Source organism: Dendropsophus ebraccatus, chromosome 4 (assembly GCF_027789765.1).
Source record: "Dendropsophus ebraccatus isolate aDenEbr1 chromosome 4, aDenEbr1.pat, whole genome shotgun sequence".
Classification (NCBI taxonomy): Eukaryota; Metazoa; Chordata; class Amphibia; order Anura; family Hylidae; genus Dendropsophus; species Dendropsophus ebraccatus.
Window position 1 is genome coordinate 31,695,207 of NC_091457.1, and position 20,626 is coordinate 31,715,832.

At 45.2% G+C, this 20,626-nt stretch overlaps 1 protein-coding gene across 5 annotated transcripts in view; it reads left to right on the forward strand.

Annotated features, from left to right (window-relative positions):
- Positions 1-20,626, forward strand: part of MARK2 (microtubule affinity regulating kinase 2) — a 258,426-nt gene that overhangs the window by 101,159 nt on the left and 136,641 nt on the right. For all 5 annotated transcript variants that reach the window (XM_069965440.1, XM_069965439.1, XM_069965441.1 and 2 more), the window contains exon 2: positions 13,315-13,512. In XM_069965440.1, the coding sequence (XP_069821541.1) occupies positions 13,315-13,512 (198 nt within the window). The remainder of the gene's footprint in view (positions 1-13,314; positions 13,513-20,626) is intronic.

Sequence of the window (20,626 nt, forward strand, 5' to 3'; positions counted from 1 at the left end):
CCGCTTCCTCGTGTCTGATGCGGGCCCGAGACGCGACGTGTCAGGTCCGTTCAACAAGTCAGTGACTGAGGCGGGATCCATTTCAAGTCCGCTCAGATCCCGCCTCTATCACTAACTGGCTGAGCGGACCTGAGACGTATCGTCTCGGGCCCGCGTCAGACACCGGGAAGCGGGGACCGGAGCGCCGCGATGTGGGACCCTCCGCTGGAACCGGGGAGTTGAGTGGACGTAGTTTCCCTCAGCCACCTCATCCCCGGTCCCAGGGAAAAAATGGAGGAGGAGTGGTGATGGCTTTGTGCCGCACTTTGGCCCGCCTCACCACTACCTCCTCCCAGCTTGTATTGAATATTTAAGGCGCCCAGCCTCCTGGCGACGGCATCTGTAGCTTCCTGGTTCAGTGTAGTGCGTGCACGCTCCCGCGGCCCGTGTGCGCACTACACTGAACCAGGAAGCTACAGATGCCGTCGCTAGGAGGCCGGGGGACGGGCGCTATGAATATTCAATACAAGCTGGGAGGAGGTAGTGATGAGACGGGCCAAAGTGCGGCACAAAGCCATCACCACTCCCCCTCCATAGGTGCTGACAGATTCCCTTTAATTGTTTGGTCACAGGATGGTGCACAGGAGAAGAAATGCCCTGAAGTTGTGGTTGGAAAAGGGCACTGAACACAGTACAGAACCATAAAAGGCATATTGGGGATGGTAAAGGGGGTTACTGAGTCTCTGACTCTGTACTAAAGCTTTATAAAGCTGTAATATTATACCCCTGTCCAAAGAGTCCATGCCTGTTTTAATGCATGACAATATCCTTCTGACATTAGAAGCAGCTAATGTTGCGTGCTGTCCTATAGTCTATTAGCCACGAGTACACCCAGATCAAACTCTGTGTAACTCCCCCGAGGACATAGGATGCATGTGGGTTATTAGTACCCAGGTGCATGACTTTACACTTATCCACATTGAACCTCATTTGCCAAGTGGATACTTTTTAAATAAAATGTATATATTAAACAGACATAAAAAAAAGCAGTGTGTATGTAGCCTTAAACAGAAGGGGGCCCAGTACTGAACCCTGGGTTACCTTGGGGAGACCACACCTTAAAAAAGATATTGATAAAATGGAATGGGCCAAAGACAGGCTACAAAGATGGTGGAGGGTAGAGATCAGCGAATTTACTAAAAAAAACAAAGTGTATCGATTCATTAGCTTGGCAGTCTGCTTATCAGCCGGCTGTCTTTAAAGTCCAGCGGTCTAAACCACTCCGATCCCAGCTGCTATCTGCAGCCTGGGACTGCAGCTATTAGTGGGTGTTGTCTGATCGCAGCACCCGCTAATTAGACATTTAAATGCATCTGTCAAAACTTACAGCTACATTTAAATGTCTTATGTGCCCCCTATCCCTGGTGTCTGGTGGGGGGGATGCCCCACCATGCGTTCGCAAAAGAGAAATCCCTTCTTCTTTCTGGGCCGGGGCTCAGCGTCGCACTGCACAGCATTGATCTCTGTGAGAGACCAGTGCTGTGTATATAGAAGTCCCCCAGGGGTCTAAAAGTTGAAGTATAAAAAATAAATTTAAATCCCCCACCTTTTGCCATTTTATAAATAAACATGTTTGGTATTGCCACGTGCGTAATCACCTGAACTATTCAATTATCACATTTCTGATCTCCCAGGGTAAATGGCGTAAGCGCAAAAAAATGGCAAAATGCTAAATTGAGGATTTTTTGTCACATCAAATCCAGAAAAATTGTAATAAGTGATTAAAAAAGTCGCATATATGCAAGCAAGGTACCGATAGAAAGTACACTTCATGGTGCAAAAAAATGACACATCACCCAGAGACCAAAGGATAAAAGCATTAAAAGGATGGTAATAGAGCAATTTTAACCACATTTATTTATTTATTTATTTATTTATTTATTTATTTATTTATTTTTCTTAAAGGTTTTAACTTTTTAAAAGCTGTCAAATAAAATAAAAGTTTTATATAAATTACATATCGTTGTAATCAAACTGACTTGAGGAACATAGAGAACATGTCATTTTTACTATAGGACAAATTACGTAAACACGAAAGCCCCCAAAATGAAAAAAAATTCTTTCTTTCTTTTTTTTTCCAATTTCACTGCACAGATACTGTTTTTTCCGGTGTACTTTCCATCTCTTCGTAGAAGCTCGGAGAAACATGATAACATAATTTATTTAAAAAAAAAAAAAAAAGTGAATGTAAATTGCAAACTTGCTTTATTTCACATCCCCTGTTGATTTAGATTTTAAATGTTAAAACGGCAGGTACTGTTTAAGCTCGATGGATCTGGTGTACATCTTGAAGCTTGAGCACTTAATGTTTGCTTGTCCCCAGTATTTAGTGACTCAGACAGGTCATCATCTGGCTCTCTTTTCTCTGTTTATCTTCTGATTTCTTCTGAATTCTCCCCTCACCCATTCTTCCTCTACATGCTCTGCCCACGCACTACTCTACTGTAAAGTGACTGCATTGACATCAACCTTGAATAACTTTTCTCCTCTCCACCCTCTTACCCATCCCTGCTCCTTCATCCTAGCAATTATCTGTGTCTATCAGGTTATAAGAGCTCTGGAAACACAAGCTCAGCCCCTCCCCATAACATATCTTGCTTAGGCTTGTCCCTCATCCGGCTTTACCTGAGTCACTGATCGATCACCCTTGAATAGTTGTGTTTATGACTGCTCAATGACAACAAGTCTCAGTCCTAAAAAAAGATGATTTAATTTCTTACAAATTAAACTAAGTTCTGTTTTAAACATCCTCTTAGTAATGATTTTGATATTGAAAATTTATACTTTGTGTTTTCAATTCACTCCTGGTTTTGGTTGCAAAATAATGAGCAAAAATACTGTGTGGGAACATTTACACGCTCCGTAAATCACGGATGCTACGGAGCATGAAGCTGTGGGCTGGCATCGTAAACTCCTGGCATTATGTATCAATATGATTCCGGTAGAGCTGACAGTGTTTAAATCTTTGCGGGACTTCCCAAGCAGGGATAGGAATGGGAGGGGGACCATATCGGCATTCCAGCTTGCAGCTATTTATAGAGGGAACATAAACTAAATGTTCCTTAAAATTGCTCTATTACCATCCTTATAACATGTTTATCCTTTGGTCTATGGGGCTTTGTAAGGTGTCATTTTTTTAGCCAACATCTGTACTTTTGTATTGGTACCTTGCTTGCATATATGCGACTTTTAGATTGCTTTTTATTACAATTTTTCAGAATTTAATGTGGTCAAAATCAGGAATTTTGCACTTTGGCTTTTTTTTTTGCGTTTGTGATGCTAGACTCGGCCCAGTAAGAAGACGGAATCTCTACCCCCTCCCACCCCCCACCCCCGCGATCACATTACAATGATGTCATCTTTGTGCGGCTGGCTGAACCTCTCCAACCGTCCCTAGTGCCGGCCGCCCTCTGCCGCTTCATCAGCTGCTCAGCCGCGATTGGCTGAGCACAGTTATGCTCGGCCAATCGCAGCTGAGCAGCTGATGACGCGGCGGGGGGCGGCCGGCACAAGGAACCGTCGGAGGGGTTTGGCCGCCCGCCCGAAGATAACATCATTGTTACAAGATGGTGGACAGGGGTGGACACGAATCAGGTGAGTATAGAGCACTACACTTCCGGGGTAGGGGGGGGGGGGGACACGGAAGGGGGCCATTCACTAACATAACATACATTACAAAGTTGTATACATTTAGTGAATAATTGCTTACCGCCGCACTACCCCTTTAAGGGGTGAAAGGGTTACTTAAGCAAAACCAAAAAATTTATTTCAAATCAACAGGTATCAAAGTGCCAAAGATTTGTAATCTACTTCTGTTGTATTAAAAAATCTGATAAGTCTTCCAGTGCTTATCAGCTGCTGTATGTCCTCAAGGAAGTGGTGGTTTCTTATCAGTATGACACAATACTCTCTGCTCTCACCTCTCTGCGTAACAGGAACTGTTGAGATCAGTAGCAAATCCCCATAGAAAACCATTCCTGTTTTCCCAGATTTGAATGAAAACACCACTTCTGCAGCACATACAGCAGCTAATAAGTTCTAGAAGACTTGAAATTTTTTAATAGAAGTTAATTACAAATATTTAGCATTTTCTGACACCGGTTGATTTAAAATTTGTTTTTTGCTGGATCACTGCACAGCTCCCGACCCAAAAATGAAAATTTGCTTGGTCTTCAAAGGTTTGCATTTTACATATACAGTGGTGCCTTGGATTACGAGCATAATTCGGTCTGGGGCCATGCTTGTAATCCAAATCTACTCTTAAACCAAACAAATTTTCCCAAAAGAAATCCTAGAAATGCAGACAATTGGTGGGACATATGTGGGCACAGTATGGCAGCACTCTCTGTCCGGGGAGAGAGGGGTTACAGCTATGAAGAGATTACCTCCACAGTCCTGTCCCCTGATGCAAGCCCCAGTCTGAAGTGGATCTGCTATGATTTGGAAGATGATGGAGACTTCCTGGGTCAGAGTACAGGACTGTAGACCCCACTATGCAGACCATGCCCCTCCTCCACTTGCTTTCCCACCCAGTTCAGGGAGCTCTTAAACCAAGGCGATGCTCTTAAACAAAGTCACAATTTTGAAAAACTGTGAGCTCTTAAACCAAAACGCTCTTAAACCAAGTTACAAGGTACCACTGTGTGTGTACATATGTATGTGTGTGTGTATGTATGTGTGTGTGTATATATATTGTAGGGATCTTCCCGGGGGATGGTGTGTTAGGACACAGTTCAGGCAGCAAACTTGGACTTAAAAACAGCTTTGGTGTTTATTTGTAGCATAAACGGTCCAGCAACGTAAATACAGCAACACCGTGCAGTGAGAATAAACAAAACAAAAAGTCCTGCCCGTCTGGGCGCTTACTAATACAACAGGTTACCTCTCTGTCACTTCACTTGGAAGGTAATATTGCAGGGTGTGCATAAGCCCCAGCTCCCAGCGAACACACCATACAGGCTGTTCACTCCTGTCTGAGAGACTCCCCTGCACACTGAGCTCACCCTTTTGCCTTCTCAGGCTGATTGGGATCAGAGCTCACCTGATCCCAAAACCCATACTGGATCGAGGGGGAGGGAATGGCAGATCCCACTACCAACCTATCCACCATTCCAGTAAATCCAGGCCCGGTAAAAATAAATAATAACTCAGCAGCATAGCACTGCTGAGCAACAGATCCCTCCTGGACTTACCATCTCACACTACGCATCAGCCTAGGTGAGATGTACACCCCCTCGAACACATCTCCAGTGACATGTCCACATATCCCCCCCCCTCTTCTTCAGACCGGAGGGCTGAGCGTTTTGTCCCCACAGGCAGTGTACCCTTGATAGGGCGTCAGCATTCGCCTGTAATTTCCCTGGCCGGTGTTCCACAGTGAAATTGAAGTTTTGTAGGGACAGAAACCATCTAGTCACCCTTGCGTTTTTTTCTTTGTTAAGCTTCATCCATGTTAGGGGGGCATGGTCTGTCACTAACTTGAATCTCCTGCCTAGCAAGTAGTACTTCAGGGATTCGAGGGCCCACTTCACTGCCAGACATTCTCGCTCAACTATGGCATAGTTTTTCTCGGCCGGGGATAGCTTCCTACTTAAGTACATCACCGGGTGCTCCTCGCCATTCACGACCTGTGAGAGGACGGCACCTAACCCTGTGTTAGAGGCATCTGTCTGTACTAGAAACTCTCGCCTAAAGTCAGGGGTAACTAGCACAGGTTGTTGGCACAGGGCAGACTTAAGGCTTTGAAAAGCCTTCTCGGCCTCTGGAGTCCATGTCACCATTGCGGACTTCGCACCCTTTGTCAGGTCAGTTAGTGGGGCTGCAACTGAAGCAAAATTCGGCACAAACCTTCGGTAATAGCCCGTAATACCCAGGAAAGCTCTGACCTGTTTCTTTGTGAGGGGTTTGGGCCAATTCTGTATTGCCTCAATTTTATTTAGTTGTGGTTTCACTAACCCCCTCCCAATAATGTATCCCAGGTATTTGGCCTCCTCTAAGGCTAGTGCACACTTCTCTGCATTGATGGTTAACCCCGCATCACTTATGGCATCTAACACCGCCTGGACCTTACAGAGGTGACTTTCCCAATCCGGGCTAAAAATGACCACATCATCGAGGTAGGCAGCGGAGTAATCACGATGTGGTCGCAGAATCAAGTCCATCAACCTCTGAAAAGTGGCAGGGGCTCCATGTAACCCGAATGGCATTACTACATATTGGAAGAGCCCATCAGGGGTGGAGAATGCAGTCTTCTCTCTAGCCTTAGGAGTGAGTGGGATCTGCCAGTAGCCCTTAGTGAGATCGAGGGTAGTTATGTACCTGGCATTACCCATCCTTTCTATCAACTCATCTACCCTGGGCATGGGGTAGGCATCGAACTTGGAGATCTCATTTAACTTTCTAAAATCATTACAGAACCTCCAAGTTCCATTGGGCTTTGGGATTAACACAATCGGGCTGGACCACTCGCTCTGGGACACCTCAATGACTCCTAGGTCAAGCATACGTTTTACCTCGGATGATACCGCCTCCCTCCGTGCTTCTGGTATCCTATAGGGCTTAAGGTTTACTCTGCTTCTAGGCTCAGTTTCAATATGATGACTAATGAGATGCGTACGCCCTGGGAGGTCAGAAAACTTGTCTTTATTTCTTTGCAGGAACTCCTTAGCTTCCTGCTTCTGGGACATTGATATAGTATCACCAATCCTGACCGGAGGGATTGGTGGTGACAGATGACCAACAGGATTTGTCGCCACCAAGGATTCCCTGTCTTTCCAGGGCTTGATCAAGTTTATGTGATAAACTTGAAAAGGCTTCCTTCTACCTGGTTGGTGTACCTTGTAGTTGACCTCACTGATCTTCTCTACAATTTCATAGGGACCCTGCCACTTTGCTAAGAATTTGCTTTCTACCGTGGGAACAAGTATGAGTACCCGGTCACCTGGGCTAAATGTCCTGATTCTTGCAGAACGATTGTAAATTCTGCTTTGGCCCTCTTGCGCCCTCTGGAGGTGTTCCCTTACTAGGGGCATTACAGTGGCTATACGGTCCTGCATTTGTGCTACATGCTCTATAACACTCTTGTATGGGGTGGACTCACTTTCCCATGTCTCTTTCGCTATATCCAACAAACCCCTAGGGTGACGACCATAGACTAATTCGAAGGGAGAGAACCCTGTGGACGCTTGGGGTACTTCCCTAATAGAAAACATCAGGTAAGGTAGTAAGTGATCCCAATCACGACCATCCTTTTCCACCACCTTTTTTAACATATGTTTCAGGGTTTTATTAAACCTCTCCACTAACCCGTCTGTCTGTGGGTGATATACAGAGGTTCGTAGGTGTGAGATTTGAAACAGTTTGCATAGCTCTTTCATTACCTTTGACACAATGGGGTACCTTGGTCGGTCAAGATTTCCTTGGGGATCCCCACCCTGGAAAACATATAAAACAATTCCCGTGCAATGGTTTTAGAGGCAGTGTTTCTTAGGGGTACAGCCTCAGGATAGCGGGTCGCGTAGTCCAACACCACTAGAATGTACTGGTGTCCCCTAGCCGACTTTACAATGGGACCCACCAAGTCCATTGCGATCCGGTCAAAAGGTACCTCTATGATGGGGAGTGGGACCAAAGGACTGCGAAAATGCGACACTGGAGCGCTAAGCTGACATGTGGGGCACGACTCACAGTATTTTTTTATGTCAGCATAAATCGCAGGCCAATAAAACCTCTGGAGGACTCTCTCCTGTGTTTTATCTGTCCCCAAGTGGCCCCCAAGGACATGATTATGGGCCATGTCGAGTACCTGACGCCGGTACGACTTAGGCACCAGAAGCTGTTCCACCACCTCATCATTAATCCTAGTGACTCTATATAAGAGATCGTTAGTCACAGAAAAATGTGGAAATTTTTTCTCAGCTTCTGGCTCCTGAGGTACCCCATTCATAACAGTGACCTGCTCTCTAGCATTTTTGAGAGTGGGATCCTGTAATTGTGCAGTACCAAAATTATCCCTAGACACCTCTAAGTCTGGAACATTCTGCGCAGTGGGAGGAGCCTCTTCCTCACCAGCCAGGACCTGCAAAGGAAAAGCATCATTTTCATCCTGTACATTTTTATCATTTACCGTGGGTAATGCAATAGACTTAGGGGTCTCCTCACTCCTTTCAGGGGATTGTTGTTTTCCCCATAGAGCCCAGAACAAAGGAAAATCACGCCCCAATATCACATTATGCATAAGGTTTTTAACCACACCCACTTCATACTGTACAGCGCCTAGTTCAGTCCCGACATTAGCCAGCACTATAGGGTAAACCTTTGTATCGCCATGTATGCACACCACACTCATATGTCTTTTTGGCACAAAGTCCCCAGTCACCAGGCTGGCATGCACCAAGGTGACAAGGCTTCCTGAGTCCAGCAACGCCTTAACAGGAAAGTCATTTACAGTAATGTTGCAGACTTGTGGTTCAGTCTCTAGTCCAGTGACTGCAACAAAAGACGGCTCCGCAAATAGCGACTGACGCCGGCTAGCGTCACACTCCATGGGCTCAGTGGTAAGAGGGCAATGGGCAGACATATGTCCCGTCTCATGGCATCTCCAGCACTGGATAGGGCCTGGTCTCCTTGGCAGGGAGTCCTTTTTAGGGCCACTTAGCCACCGGGGACCACCACCAGTCTTTTGCCCCTGAGACACCTCCTGAGCGCTCTTCCCTCTATCAGCACCCCTCCACACTCCCCCAATAGATGGAAGTCTCTTACCAGCTGACGGCACAGGTCTGGCACTCCGGGGAGGTGACGGTGCTGCAGGAACCTCACGGAGGTAGTCCTCGGTCGCCTGGAACCTCTCCACAAGGTTGACAAGTTCGTCGGCACTCTTAGGGTCGCCTTGTCCCACCAAGCGTTGCAGATCAGCAGGAAGTGCGCGGAGGTAGCGATCCATCACGACCCTCTCTAGGATCTGTGCAGGAGTAGAGGTGTCTGGCTCCAACCACTTTCTTGCCAAATGAATCAGGTCGTACATCTGGGACCTCGCTGACTTGTCCAGACTGTAGCTCCAGTTGCGGACTCTCCGGGCACGGACAGCAGCAGTAACTCCTAGTCGGGCGAGTATCTCTGCTCTTAGCCGAGGATAGTCCTTGACCTCTTGCTCACTGAGGTCATAGTAGGCCTTTTGAGGTTCGCCTGTTAAATAGGGAGCAATGACCTCTGCCCACTCAGGGGAGGGTAACTTTTCTCGCTCAGCCACACGCTCAAAGACAGTTAAATAGGCCTCAACATCGTCATCAGCAGTCATCTTTTGCAGCGCACGCTGCACAGCTCTTCTCACAGACAAAGTCTCTGGCGCGGCTGCTGCCACCAGCTGGGGATTAGCACCTGCAGACGCCTCTTGCTTCGCTATCAGGTGCTCAATAAGTCTCTGTTGTTGAGCCATCGCTTGTTCGTAGGCGCAGATTAGCCTGCTCATGGCGCAGATTGGCGTCTGTCAGAGCCTGTTGTTGCTGTCGATTAGCCTGCTGGTGTGCAGCCAATGCCTGTTCATGGCGCAGGTTAGCAGCCTCCTGATCCTGCTTAGCGGCTGCCTGAGCCTGTTGTTGTGCGACCAACGCCTGTTGCTGTTGCAGACTCACTTGCATTAGCTGCTTCATCATTTCCTCCATGTTGCTTGACTGTTTTTGGAGTGAAGCAGCAGCCTTCACCCAGGACATACGCAGCTGTAGCCAAGTTGATGCACACCGTTGCCCCTAGCAACCGCTTTGCCCGCTCCGCAGCACCAATTGTAGGGATCTTCCCGGGGGATGGTGTGTTAGGACACAGTTCAGGCAGCAAACTTGGACTTAAAAACAGCTTTGGTGTTTATTTGTAGCATAAACGGTCCAGCAACGTAAATACAGCAACACCGTGCAGTGAGAATAAACAAAACAAAAAGTCCTGCCCGTCTGGGCGCTTACTAATACAACAGGTTACCTCTCTGTCACTTCACTTGGAAGGTAATATTGCAGGGTGTGCATAAGCCCCAGCTCCCAGCGAACACACCATACAGGCTGTTCACTCCTGTCTGAGAGACTCCCCTGCACACTGAGCTCACCCTTTTGCCTTCTCAGGCTGATTGGGATCAGAGCTCACCTGATCCCAAAACCCATACTGGATCGAGGGGGAGGGAATGGCAGATCCCACTACCAACCTATCCACCATTCCAGTAAATCCAGGCCCGGTAAAAATAAATAATAACTCAGCAGCATAGCACTGCTGAGCAACAGATCCCTCCTGGACTTACCATCTCACACTACGCATCAGCCTAGGTGAGATGTACACCCCCTCGAACACATCTCCAGTGACATGTCCACATAATATATATATATATATATATATATATATATATATATATATATATTTATTTATCACATGGCTTTTTTGTTTTTTATTTAAAACGCCAGATGTTAGCTGGAAGTCATTGAAAGTGTATGATTTGGCTTACACACAGCAGGTTTTTTTTTGTTTTTTTTTGGGGTGGCATTTTTCTCTCCTCTCTGGCGTTTTTGAGGCTCTGTGGGGTTTACTGAACCCCCTGTGGCTCAGACTGTGCTCTGTTACAGGAGGGCGGGGAGGGTTAACTTACCTCTGATCTTCTCCCAGTCGTCTTTACCTCTGCGGCTAAGCCTGGACACTGCTTAAGCCGCTGATTGGCTGAGATGACACATCAGCAGCAATGTCCCGTCTCAGCTGCTGTTTGGTTAATGACATCTTTGAACAGCCAGAGCCCGTCACAGTTCTACAACTTCCGGCACTGCACCCATCCCAGCAAGCAAGAGGGGCACTTAACCCCTTTCCTTGCTAGAGTGGGTACAGTGTGAGATCAATTTGGCCCACATGGAGTTAACCCTTTGGGTGCCAGACTGAACAATTTAGCCCCCAGGGGGTTAAAGGAGAAATTGCTGCAGCCACTGAATGGCTGAGATGAAACTGCACAAATGTGGTGGGTCTGGTGCCTCCCCCAGCAAGGAAAGGGTCACTTAACCCCTTCCTTTCTGGAACGGGTGCATTCAAGTTGACATTTTGACTCAAACACAGACTTCAGCAGATAAGTCACGTTTGGGTACACTGATCCGAAAAAACTGCAACATTTTTACTGAGGAAAGAATACATAGCGTCTAACGAAGTTACAGTGTTAAAACCTAAGCTAATTGTATTCTGATATATACTGTATGCCGCTATCCAGAAACAGCTGACCTATAATATAGCATCACAATGCTCGTGCCAGGCTGCACGGTGAAAGGGGGATAGCCCTGTGTGAAGTGCTGATCAGCATACATGGATGCCGCACACTAGCGAGGTGAACGCTACCTGGCAGCGTGTGATCCTGCCGCACGTACACAGCCAGCATCTGTGGACGCAGAGTCATTGCCGGTTTCAGCATTTCTACAACTACCCACGTCCTGGGGGGACTACAGGAGTGGTGAGTGGTGATCATCCGTCATATGATAACCACACTATATCATTAGGACATGTATCAGCTCTAATTTCGGTTATGGATAGGACTCGGCCCAATAGACACCATCTGGTCTTTTTCTTAACAAATATAGGTGCATATAGATAGATAGATATGTGGTGTCTCTATTATTTGGACCAAGTCCTATTGATAGCCGATATTATAAACACACTGTGACTGTATACGCAACGTGCAAGGGCCCTGCAATGCTGCAAATAAGATATTGATAGTCTTGGTTTATATATTTTATAAATGTTTATAATACTTTATATGCATTTTTTATATTCTTTATATTGTTGTTGTATGCATAATTGATATTGTGATTTGCATTTTTATTTTATATAAACAATATATCTTCGGAAGAGCCTACAGTTATCTTTACTATTATCAGGTGCAGAACCATGTAGTGCACTCTAAGTCTTATACATACTAATTGATTCTTATATATACCAGTTGATCCATATACCTCAATGTGGAGCTTACCATTTTTACTTTATTTAATTTGAGCTGTCAGATAATTCTGTGTGTGTAATAGGACCTGGTCTTTATTACCAGCAAACAAAGAGACCAAATGCAGGATGTGATGTCAGTTGTCCCACTGCTCTGCACAGACTGTCCCATTGAAGGTGAATGCTGATTGGCCAGCAGCTGTGCTCTTATACAGTGGTACCTTGGTTTAAGAGCGTTTTGGTTTAAGAGCTCACAGTTTTTCAAAATTATGATTTTGTTTAAGAGCATTGTTTTGGTTTAAGAGCTCCCTGTACTGGGCGGGAGGGCGAGTGGGGGAGGGGCTTGGCATGCACAGTGGGGTCTACAGCACTATACTCTGACCCAGGAAGTCTCCCTCACCTTCCAAATCATAGCAGATCCACTTCAGGTTGGGGCTTGCATCAGGGGACAGGACTGTGGAGGTAATCTCTCCATAGCTGTAACCCCTCTCTCCCCGTACAGAGAGCGCTGCATGTATGTGCCCACATCTGCCCTGCTCATTCCTTCATGCTCCCTGCAGTCTCTGGGGGCGGGGGGGGGGGGGATAAGGGGGCGGGCGGGCGCAATCTCCCCACCAGGGATGAGGCATCTGAAGACTTAACTAGTGGGCAAGGCGATTGGACCGTGCCTGCTAATAGCCGTTGTCCCGGGCTACACGCCGCACCCGGGACCGCGGTGGTCCCGCTCTGAACTCCCACACCTGCACGAGCATGTACAGTTACGCCCTCGTGCGGAAAGGGGTTAAAGATGGCCAGGAAAAAAATGCAGAAATAACCACAAATTTTTTTTTATTTTTTCTTCAGACTAGATCTATGGGATCTAATCTAGTGTATGGGATTTAAAAAAAAATAAATAAATAAAAAATTGGTGAGTGGGGCGCGCATGGGAGTGCCCCTTTAACAAGCTGGCTGTCTGCAAAAAAAAAAAAAAAAAAAAGCTGTAGATAACCACTTACATCAGTTCATCCAGCTAACACCCAACTGATACATGAGCTCTGTCAAATTGGAAGGAACATTTTAATAATCTGCTGTATGAGTAAATTAACATTGCGGTAGAAGAGATTATTTTCAGTTTATGGTTGGTCACAATTTCTGAACAGACTTTTCAAAGTTAATGTTGGGGGGCAATAATTAAAATTTTTCTATGGACAATAAATACTACAGTCCTATGTTCCCGTTTAGATCATCATTTTATTTATGTACTAATAAAATCTCTTAAAGCATTATATTAAGAAAATGTGTTGTAATAAGAATTGTGTTGCTCAGGGACTCAAACATTTTTCTTATTTATCCTTACAGCCTGTGTTGGGTCCCGCAGACTCAAAGACAAGTAGTGGGGGTGGCAATAGCAAACCCAATATGCTGAGATGTCGCACCTCCATTCCAACCTCTACAGATGAGCAGCCACATATTGGAAACTACCGTCTTCTCAAAACCATTGGCAAAGGCAATTTTGCTAAGGTCAAGCTAGCTCGCCATGTCTTAACTGGAAAAGAGGTAAGAATGTTACTTATTTTTCTTCCTCCTTTTAACACTATTCAGTGAATGCCTTGTCAGACAGAGATGTGTGCACAGGCCTCAAGACTATAGTACACCCTACATTTGGGTACTGCTAAAATCCCCATATACCTTTTAGACTTTAGACATCTCTGCCGTTCCATAGACTCCATTTTATGCTCAAGCGGAAGCCCAAAAAGTTAAAATTGCATACAAAGTAGTCTGAACGCACCCATACTGTATACACCAGGAAACTTTCCTGCCAGAAATGAAATCACTGCGGCATACTCGGGATCCTTGCAAAAACTATGTATTCCGGTCACATAGGATACAAGCTGATGAACACAGGCAAGGTTACAGCTGTTTCACGCTCAGGTGCGCTTCATCATGTGATGTCAGGAACCCATTCCTTTTATCTGCATACAAAGCACACCCCCATATAAAAAAGTTCAGATAATATTTACTATCTACAAAAAAAATGTTACAAAGACATGTCTTTCCAACTACTTATTTACAAACAAATATAATTCTAGCTAAATTGTTACATATGTACACAGAAAAATGCATAAGCCATTGTTTACACTATCTTAAAATCATATTGAGGTCAAATCTCTCATTCGGACCTTGCGGGTGCGGATGCTTGTTTTTGGAGATGAGCGAATTGCACTCCAATGATCAGCACTCCGCTTATCATGCCGCCAGCCTTTCAGTGCTTCTCCCCTTCCTGCCACTTCACCCTGGGTGTCAGTGAAAAGCTTCATCCAATCCTGGGAAACTGGGAGAAGTTTCCTAGCATTGGATACAGCTTTTCGCGGCATCCAGGGAGGAGTGGCAGGGAGCACAACAGCGCTAAAAGACCGGCGGCATGATGAACAGAGCGCTGATTAAGCAAATTGTTTCCATTTCTCAATTTAACAATAGCTTTTGTCAATCACCTCGGAAGGAGGGGTACTCCACTCGAATTAAGCCCATGAATTTCATACTTTAGGCTGCCCGCGTATCGTCCCCTGTCACCACTCTTATTACACGGAGCGACGGCAGAAGATTGTTACTATTATTGTCTTTCATCTTTCAACGTGTTGAGAGACGTTTAGACAACGATCAGCCGACATCCTGCATGCCGGCTGATTGTTGCTTTTATTACACAAACCGATTACCAATAATCGGTTTTCTAGCCCTATTAAGTGCCCGATCAACACACTCCTAACAAACCCTGTGCTAAGAAATGTGTACTGAGATCCCTAGCTTGACATTCAAACATAACTTCAGAACTATTAATGCGTTTTTATCGCACGAATTGTTAATCGTACGAATTGTCCATATGGGACAGCTTCCTTAACATATCTGAAATTATAACTATCATACCTAAGAAGAATGTCAATGATAATCCTGTAGTGTACAGTTGCTGATTTTTACCTCCTGACAGACATGTAAAAATTCCAGATGATGACCCCCAAAATGATATGTGAACCGCATATTAGCATTATTGGCATTTAAGTATTCTACAAACTGTATGAATTGTGACTTATCACCAGGCCAGAAAACTAGAATTTTGTCTATATACCTCATTCACCCATGAATGATCTGGACACCCACATCTTGTGGGATTCAGGTGTACAGGATCTCCACGTCGATAATGGCCATTTTAAAGTTCTCCTGCCATGGGAACATATCTAATATGCTTAAGTTCCTTAGTGTCATTTAAGAATGACGGTACATGGGTCAGGAGGAGACGGAAAACCCAACTACAAAGACCTAAGGCTGGGTTTGCAGTTCCTAATTTTTATCTTTACTATTTAGTTGGCCGATTTGAATACCTGGCAACTTGGATAGAGACGGAACCCCTTAATTCCTCTTGATTACTCAGCTCTACCATCACTATGGTCAGTGCTGGTAATCGATATGATAACTACAACCGACAACTACTCCCTATTCATAGTTATCGGCAGGTGTGGCAAGCAGCAGCTAATATATCTGGTTACACTAATGTCCCTGAGTAGTCTCTAGTATGGCACAGCAGTTCCCTCCCACATTTACTTAATTTCCATGATGCATCTTAAAGGGGTATTCCAGCGGGGGAAGGGGGGGGGGGCTGTTTTTTCGATGTGGCTGAGGGCAACGACGTCCACTCACCTCCCCGGTTCCAGTAGCGGGTCCCGTATCGCGGCGCTCCAGTTCCCACTGCCCGGCAGCTTCCTGGTATCTGGCGCAGGCTTGAGATGAGATGTTTCAAGTCCGCTCAGCCAGTCACTGGCAGGGACGGGATCCCACCTCCGTCAGTGACTGGCTGAGCGGACTTGAAACGTCACGTTTCAAGCCCGTTTCAGAGACCAGGAAGCGGCCGGGCAGTCTCGCCGTCCATAAATAATAAGCTTACGCAGTTATATATTGCACATCAGAGATGCCTGACGCCTATACGACTACACCGTATGGGCAGGATCCCTGCACCCACATGACCCAAATGCCAAATGGAACCAGCTGACTTTTCGCACATGATTTGGGCTTGCCCCTGTGTACATGCCTTTTGGAAAGACGTAGTGAATATTCTTACTACTATGTGTTCTATGCAAGTCCCGTTTGATCCTACAATATGTCTTTTTGGGGCACTGTGCGAGGAGGTGTGGATCCATCATAATGTTTTTTTTCTACTAGAATCTCTGTTCCTTGCATGCAAAGCCATTGCATTGCCCACAATTCCTATGTAGGTATCTTTGGTTAATTCAGTGGTATCCTACGAACGCTTAGTTTTTAAACATAGAGGTTGTCCTAAAGGGGTCTGGGACTCTTTCCCCCTGACACTAATTTCAGAATCTAAAGTGCCTACTAATTCTTAATATAACTCCTTTATGAGTAGAGAAACACCTCACTCCTCATGTATATGATATATGTTGCTCCACTGTTTATCATGAAGTTTACAAAACTGTTTGTGTGATCGTCCCGGAAGGACATTATCCTGGACTAATGAACGAAGTCTGGCTAATGAACGAAGTCTTCACGCATATTCTACCTTACATGCTCATATTTGTATCCTACACATTGTGTAGACTCCTGTTCATGTAAATTTTATTATGCAAATCCTAATAAAAACTAGTTAAAAAATGAAAAAAGGATTGTTGCCTCCGGAGATTGAACCATTTTTTTTCCCTTGTCTTTTGAGGGGATTTAACCTAGAACATCTTTTCCCCCTATTACTTGTAGTTGACCATTTATATATTTAAATAAATGAATCTCCCCTTCAACATCTCTTCTGAAGACTTAACAAATGTAACTCCCTTAATCTATTCTCATACCTTTTCCAGCTCTAGGACATCCTTTTTTATGAATCGGATTCCAAAACTGAACAGCATACTGCAGATGAGGCTACACCAAAGCTTTTTAAAGCAGTAACTGTTCACATAGGATTGCAAAGAATTTCTAGTCAAAAATAATTTAACTTCCTTTTCAGATAGACATCAGACTCAAAAGGGCTTTCATTCCTAATATTTGTAGTTTATCTCTCATCAAATGCAGTGAAAAATTCATCAGCATCTTCCAGACCCGAGACCATTTGGACTCTATTTCAATGGTCTCAGGTTAAGGGTAGCTTCACACACACAGCTCACCACAGTGGATTTTCTGCTGCGGATCCGCAGCAGATTTGATCTAAATAACTGAACACTGCATCAAATCTGCACCATCAAATCTGCTGCGGATATGCTGCAGATCCTGTACGTGTGAACGCACCCTAAATCTGTCTTTTCATCTTCCTCCATGGAGTCCAGTTAAAGCGAGACTGTACCCACAATCTGCCCCCCCCCCCAAAACCACTTGTACCTTCAGATAGCTGCTTTCAATGCAAGATCTGTCCATGGGTCCGTTCGGCAGGTGATGCAGTTATTGTCCTAAAAAACAAATACGATGTCTCGGCTACACAATGAGCCTTTGTCAAGTACCTGAGTACTGAGTTTCACTTGGATGCTGTTGGATTCCTGGTCTATAGATCTTGGATTAAAAGCAGCTATCTGAAGGTACAAGCGGTTTGGAGGGGGGGGGGGGGGGTAGTCGGGGGGGGGGGGGGTCAGATTGTGGGTGCAGAGTCGCTTTAAATTAACCTCTCAAGTTCTTGAGTGACAAACAGGATTTTAGATCTAAAAAGATTTTCAGTTGGCAACCTAAACAAACATCCAAGACAACAGATGAATCCTCCAAAGTAGTCTGAATACTGGACTACAGGTTTATGCTCTGATTCAAGTTTAAAGTGAAAGACTGCTGCAGCTGTACGCACAAAATTCTATCAGCTCTGTAGCTGGAGAGGGTAATGTCCCTTTAGGAAACAGATTAGAAGGGCCACAAGAGACAAAAGAACAGCAAAAGGAGGTTTCAAGAGGAAATGTGTCTCCTGGGACACATAGGGGATGATGCCCTCATAGACACCACACAGTCCAGGATATTACTGTATGTAATGAAGTGATTAATCTTACAGGCTTTACTTTGACAGCAGAATGTTGTTCTTTGTTGGCTAAAGGATTGAATTTTTGTATCTATACTAATTTTGACTCTAGTTGAAAGACAGTGAAACATAACATCTATTAGATCAGGACCCAACTTTGTCTTATATCACAAAGTTATGTACATTGCTGGTGGAGGGGACTGAAAACAGGTGTGTTTACTAAAAAAAAAAAAAAAAAAGGTTTGCGGAGAAGTTGTTAATACAATGTCCCAGCAGACTACCACTGGACCAGTTGATAGTGGATGGGCTGTGACTGGACCAGTGTCCAGATATTTAAATTGGGTTTTCCGTCCCCGCTTCACCCATGTACTGTCATATTTACGTGACACTAAAGAACTTATTAGAGCATATTAGATATGTTCCTGTGTCAGGGGAGTACTTTAAAATGGCCAGTATAGACGTGGAGAGCCTGTACACCTGCATCCCACAAAATGCCTGGGTGTCCAGGCCATCCAATGTCGATTTCTAAGGGAGGCAACACCCAATATCCAGTTTATCCCTTATATTTGTGTATATAGATTTTATTTCAGTTGGTCTGGTGATAAGTCACAATTGATGCTAATATGCGGTTCACATATCATTTTGGGGGTCATCGTCTGGAATTTTTAGATGTCTGTCTGGAGGTAGAAAATCAGCTGTACACTGTACACTACTGTACTGTAACTGTACACTACAGAATTTAGTAAGCCCACGGTGACCAACACTCTAGTTATCTAGTGATTACTTATCATTCCCGATATGTTAAGAAAGCTGTCCCGTATGGACAATTCGTATGATTAAAACGCATTATTAGTTCTGGTGTTGGGTTTGAATATCAAGCTAGGAATCTCAGTACACGTTTGTTGGCACAGAATTATCCTAAGGAGTATGTTGATCAGGCACTTAATAGGGCTAGAAAACTGAAAAGAGAGCAGTTACACGGGTACTAGGAGTAGGTGGAATAAGTTCACATTCAAACATAGTGCTACGAACAATATGAATAGAGCTGCCATATACAAGAATTGGCATTTGTTGGAGTCAGATGAAATGTTTGGAAACATTACACAGACAAGACCCCTTATAGCCTTCAAGAGATCTAAGCATTTACGTGTCATACTAGTTAACCCCTTAACGACCTCAGGCGTAAATATACGCCCCCAAAGCCCGTGCCTTAACGCAAACGGGCGTACATTTACACCCGCGGTTTCCCCGATCGCTGTGTGTACTCACACATCGATTGGGGAAGATGGCCTGCTATAATGTATAGCAGGCCATCTCTGCTAGTCGGCACGGGGGGTGGTTAAACCCCAGCTAGGTAGCTAAGGGGTGCAGAATCGGTGTGTGTATAGTGTAGGTGCACTATACTCACCAGATCCGGGCGTCCCGAGCGAAGATCCAGCGGTCCCGCGTCATTGTCATCTTCCGTCATCTTCGGCTCCCGTCGGCTCTTTGTTGTCTATCTTCGGCAATCTTCTGCAGCTTCGCTCTACTGCCCCCTAGCGACTGATCAGTGTATATTATACACTGATCCGTTGCTTTGGGGTAAAAAGAGTGTTTGTTTGTTTTTTCAGTTTTTTTTTTTTTTTCTTTTTATGCGCCCTACTGCCGCTGAGTGTTGATCAGCATCACACGTAAGTGCGTGGCTGATTAGCAACTCCTCCTTTTTGGCGTATGGCTTCCCCCCCTATTTTTTTTCCTATATCATACCGCCACTGTCTGCTGATAAGTACCGCACATAAGTGCGGCATTTATCAGCAACCCCTTTCTTGGTGTAGGTATTTTTTTTCTTACTGTAAAAAGAAAACACTACATTACACTACATGAAATAAAGTTTTACACTACACTACATTACACATTTACATACCCCATATATCAATCCCCATATAGAGATTGCCCACAGGGTGTTTTCGGTGGAGGAGGCATACACTATTATTGCCTCCGCCCCTGCATAGAATGCAGTCTATGACATGTGCAGAGACGCGCATGCCTGCATCTGTCGGCCGGCGGGTGCAAGCTGCGGAATGCCCGACAGGTTATCTGTTGCCATTCTGCAGTGTGCACGTACCCTTAGAGTGTATGAAGGAAGGGACACCCAAATCCAGCCCCCAGATGCCCCCTCCCCCCATCCTCAGAGTTAGTAGGAAGATAGTTTGGGAATTGATCTTCCCACTGCTGGATAAAGGTTACCACCTGTACGGGGTTAACTTTTATACCAGCATCCCTCTCTTCAGGTCCCTCGCTGCCCAAGTTACTGTAGCTTGTGGCACGATCCGAAAATATCAGAAGCAGTAATTGGAGCCCTAATATTTAGCAGCCATGGAGCGGACCCAGCGCTTCTGGATATGAAGGACCCCATATCGCACCAGGGCAACATTTTCCAGGTGACGTCCCCCACACTGGAAAACAGGAGATCCCAGAAGAAGTGCAGAGTGTTCCGTAACAGGGGGATCAGGAAGGACACCATTTTCAAGTGTGATACATGTCCTGATCACCCCGGCCTCTGCATAAAGGATTGCTTCAAGGCGTACCATGCGTCATTGGAGTTCAAAATTTTCTAAATTCTGTCCTTTATTCCTATTCCAGGGGTCACATTGATCCAGGGATTATTCTGATTGCCATTTTGGAGTCAGGAAGGAATTTTTTTCC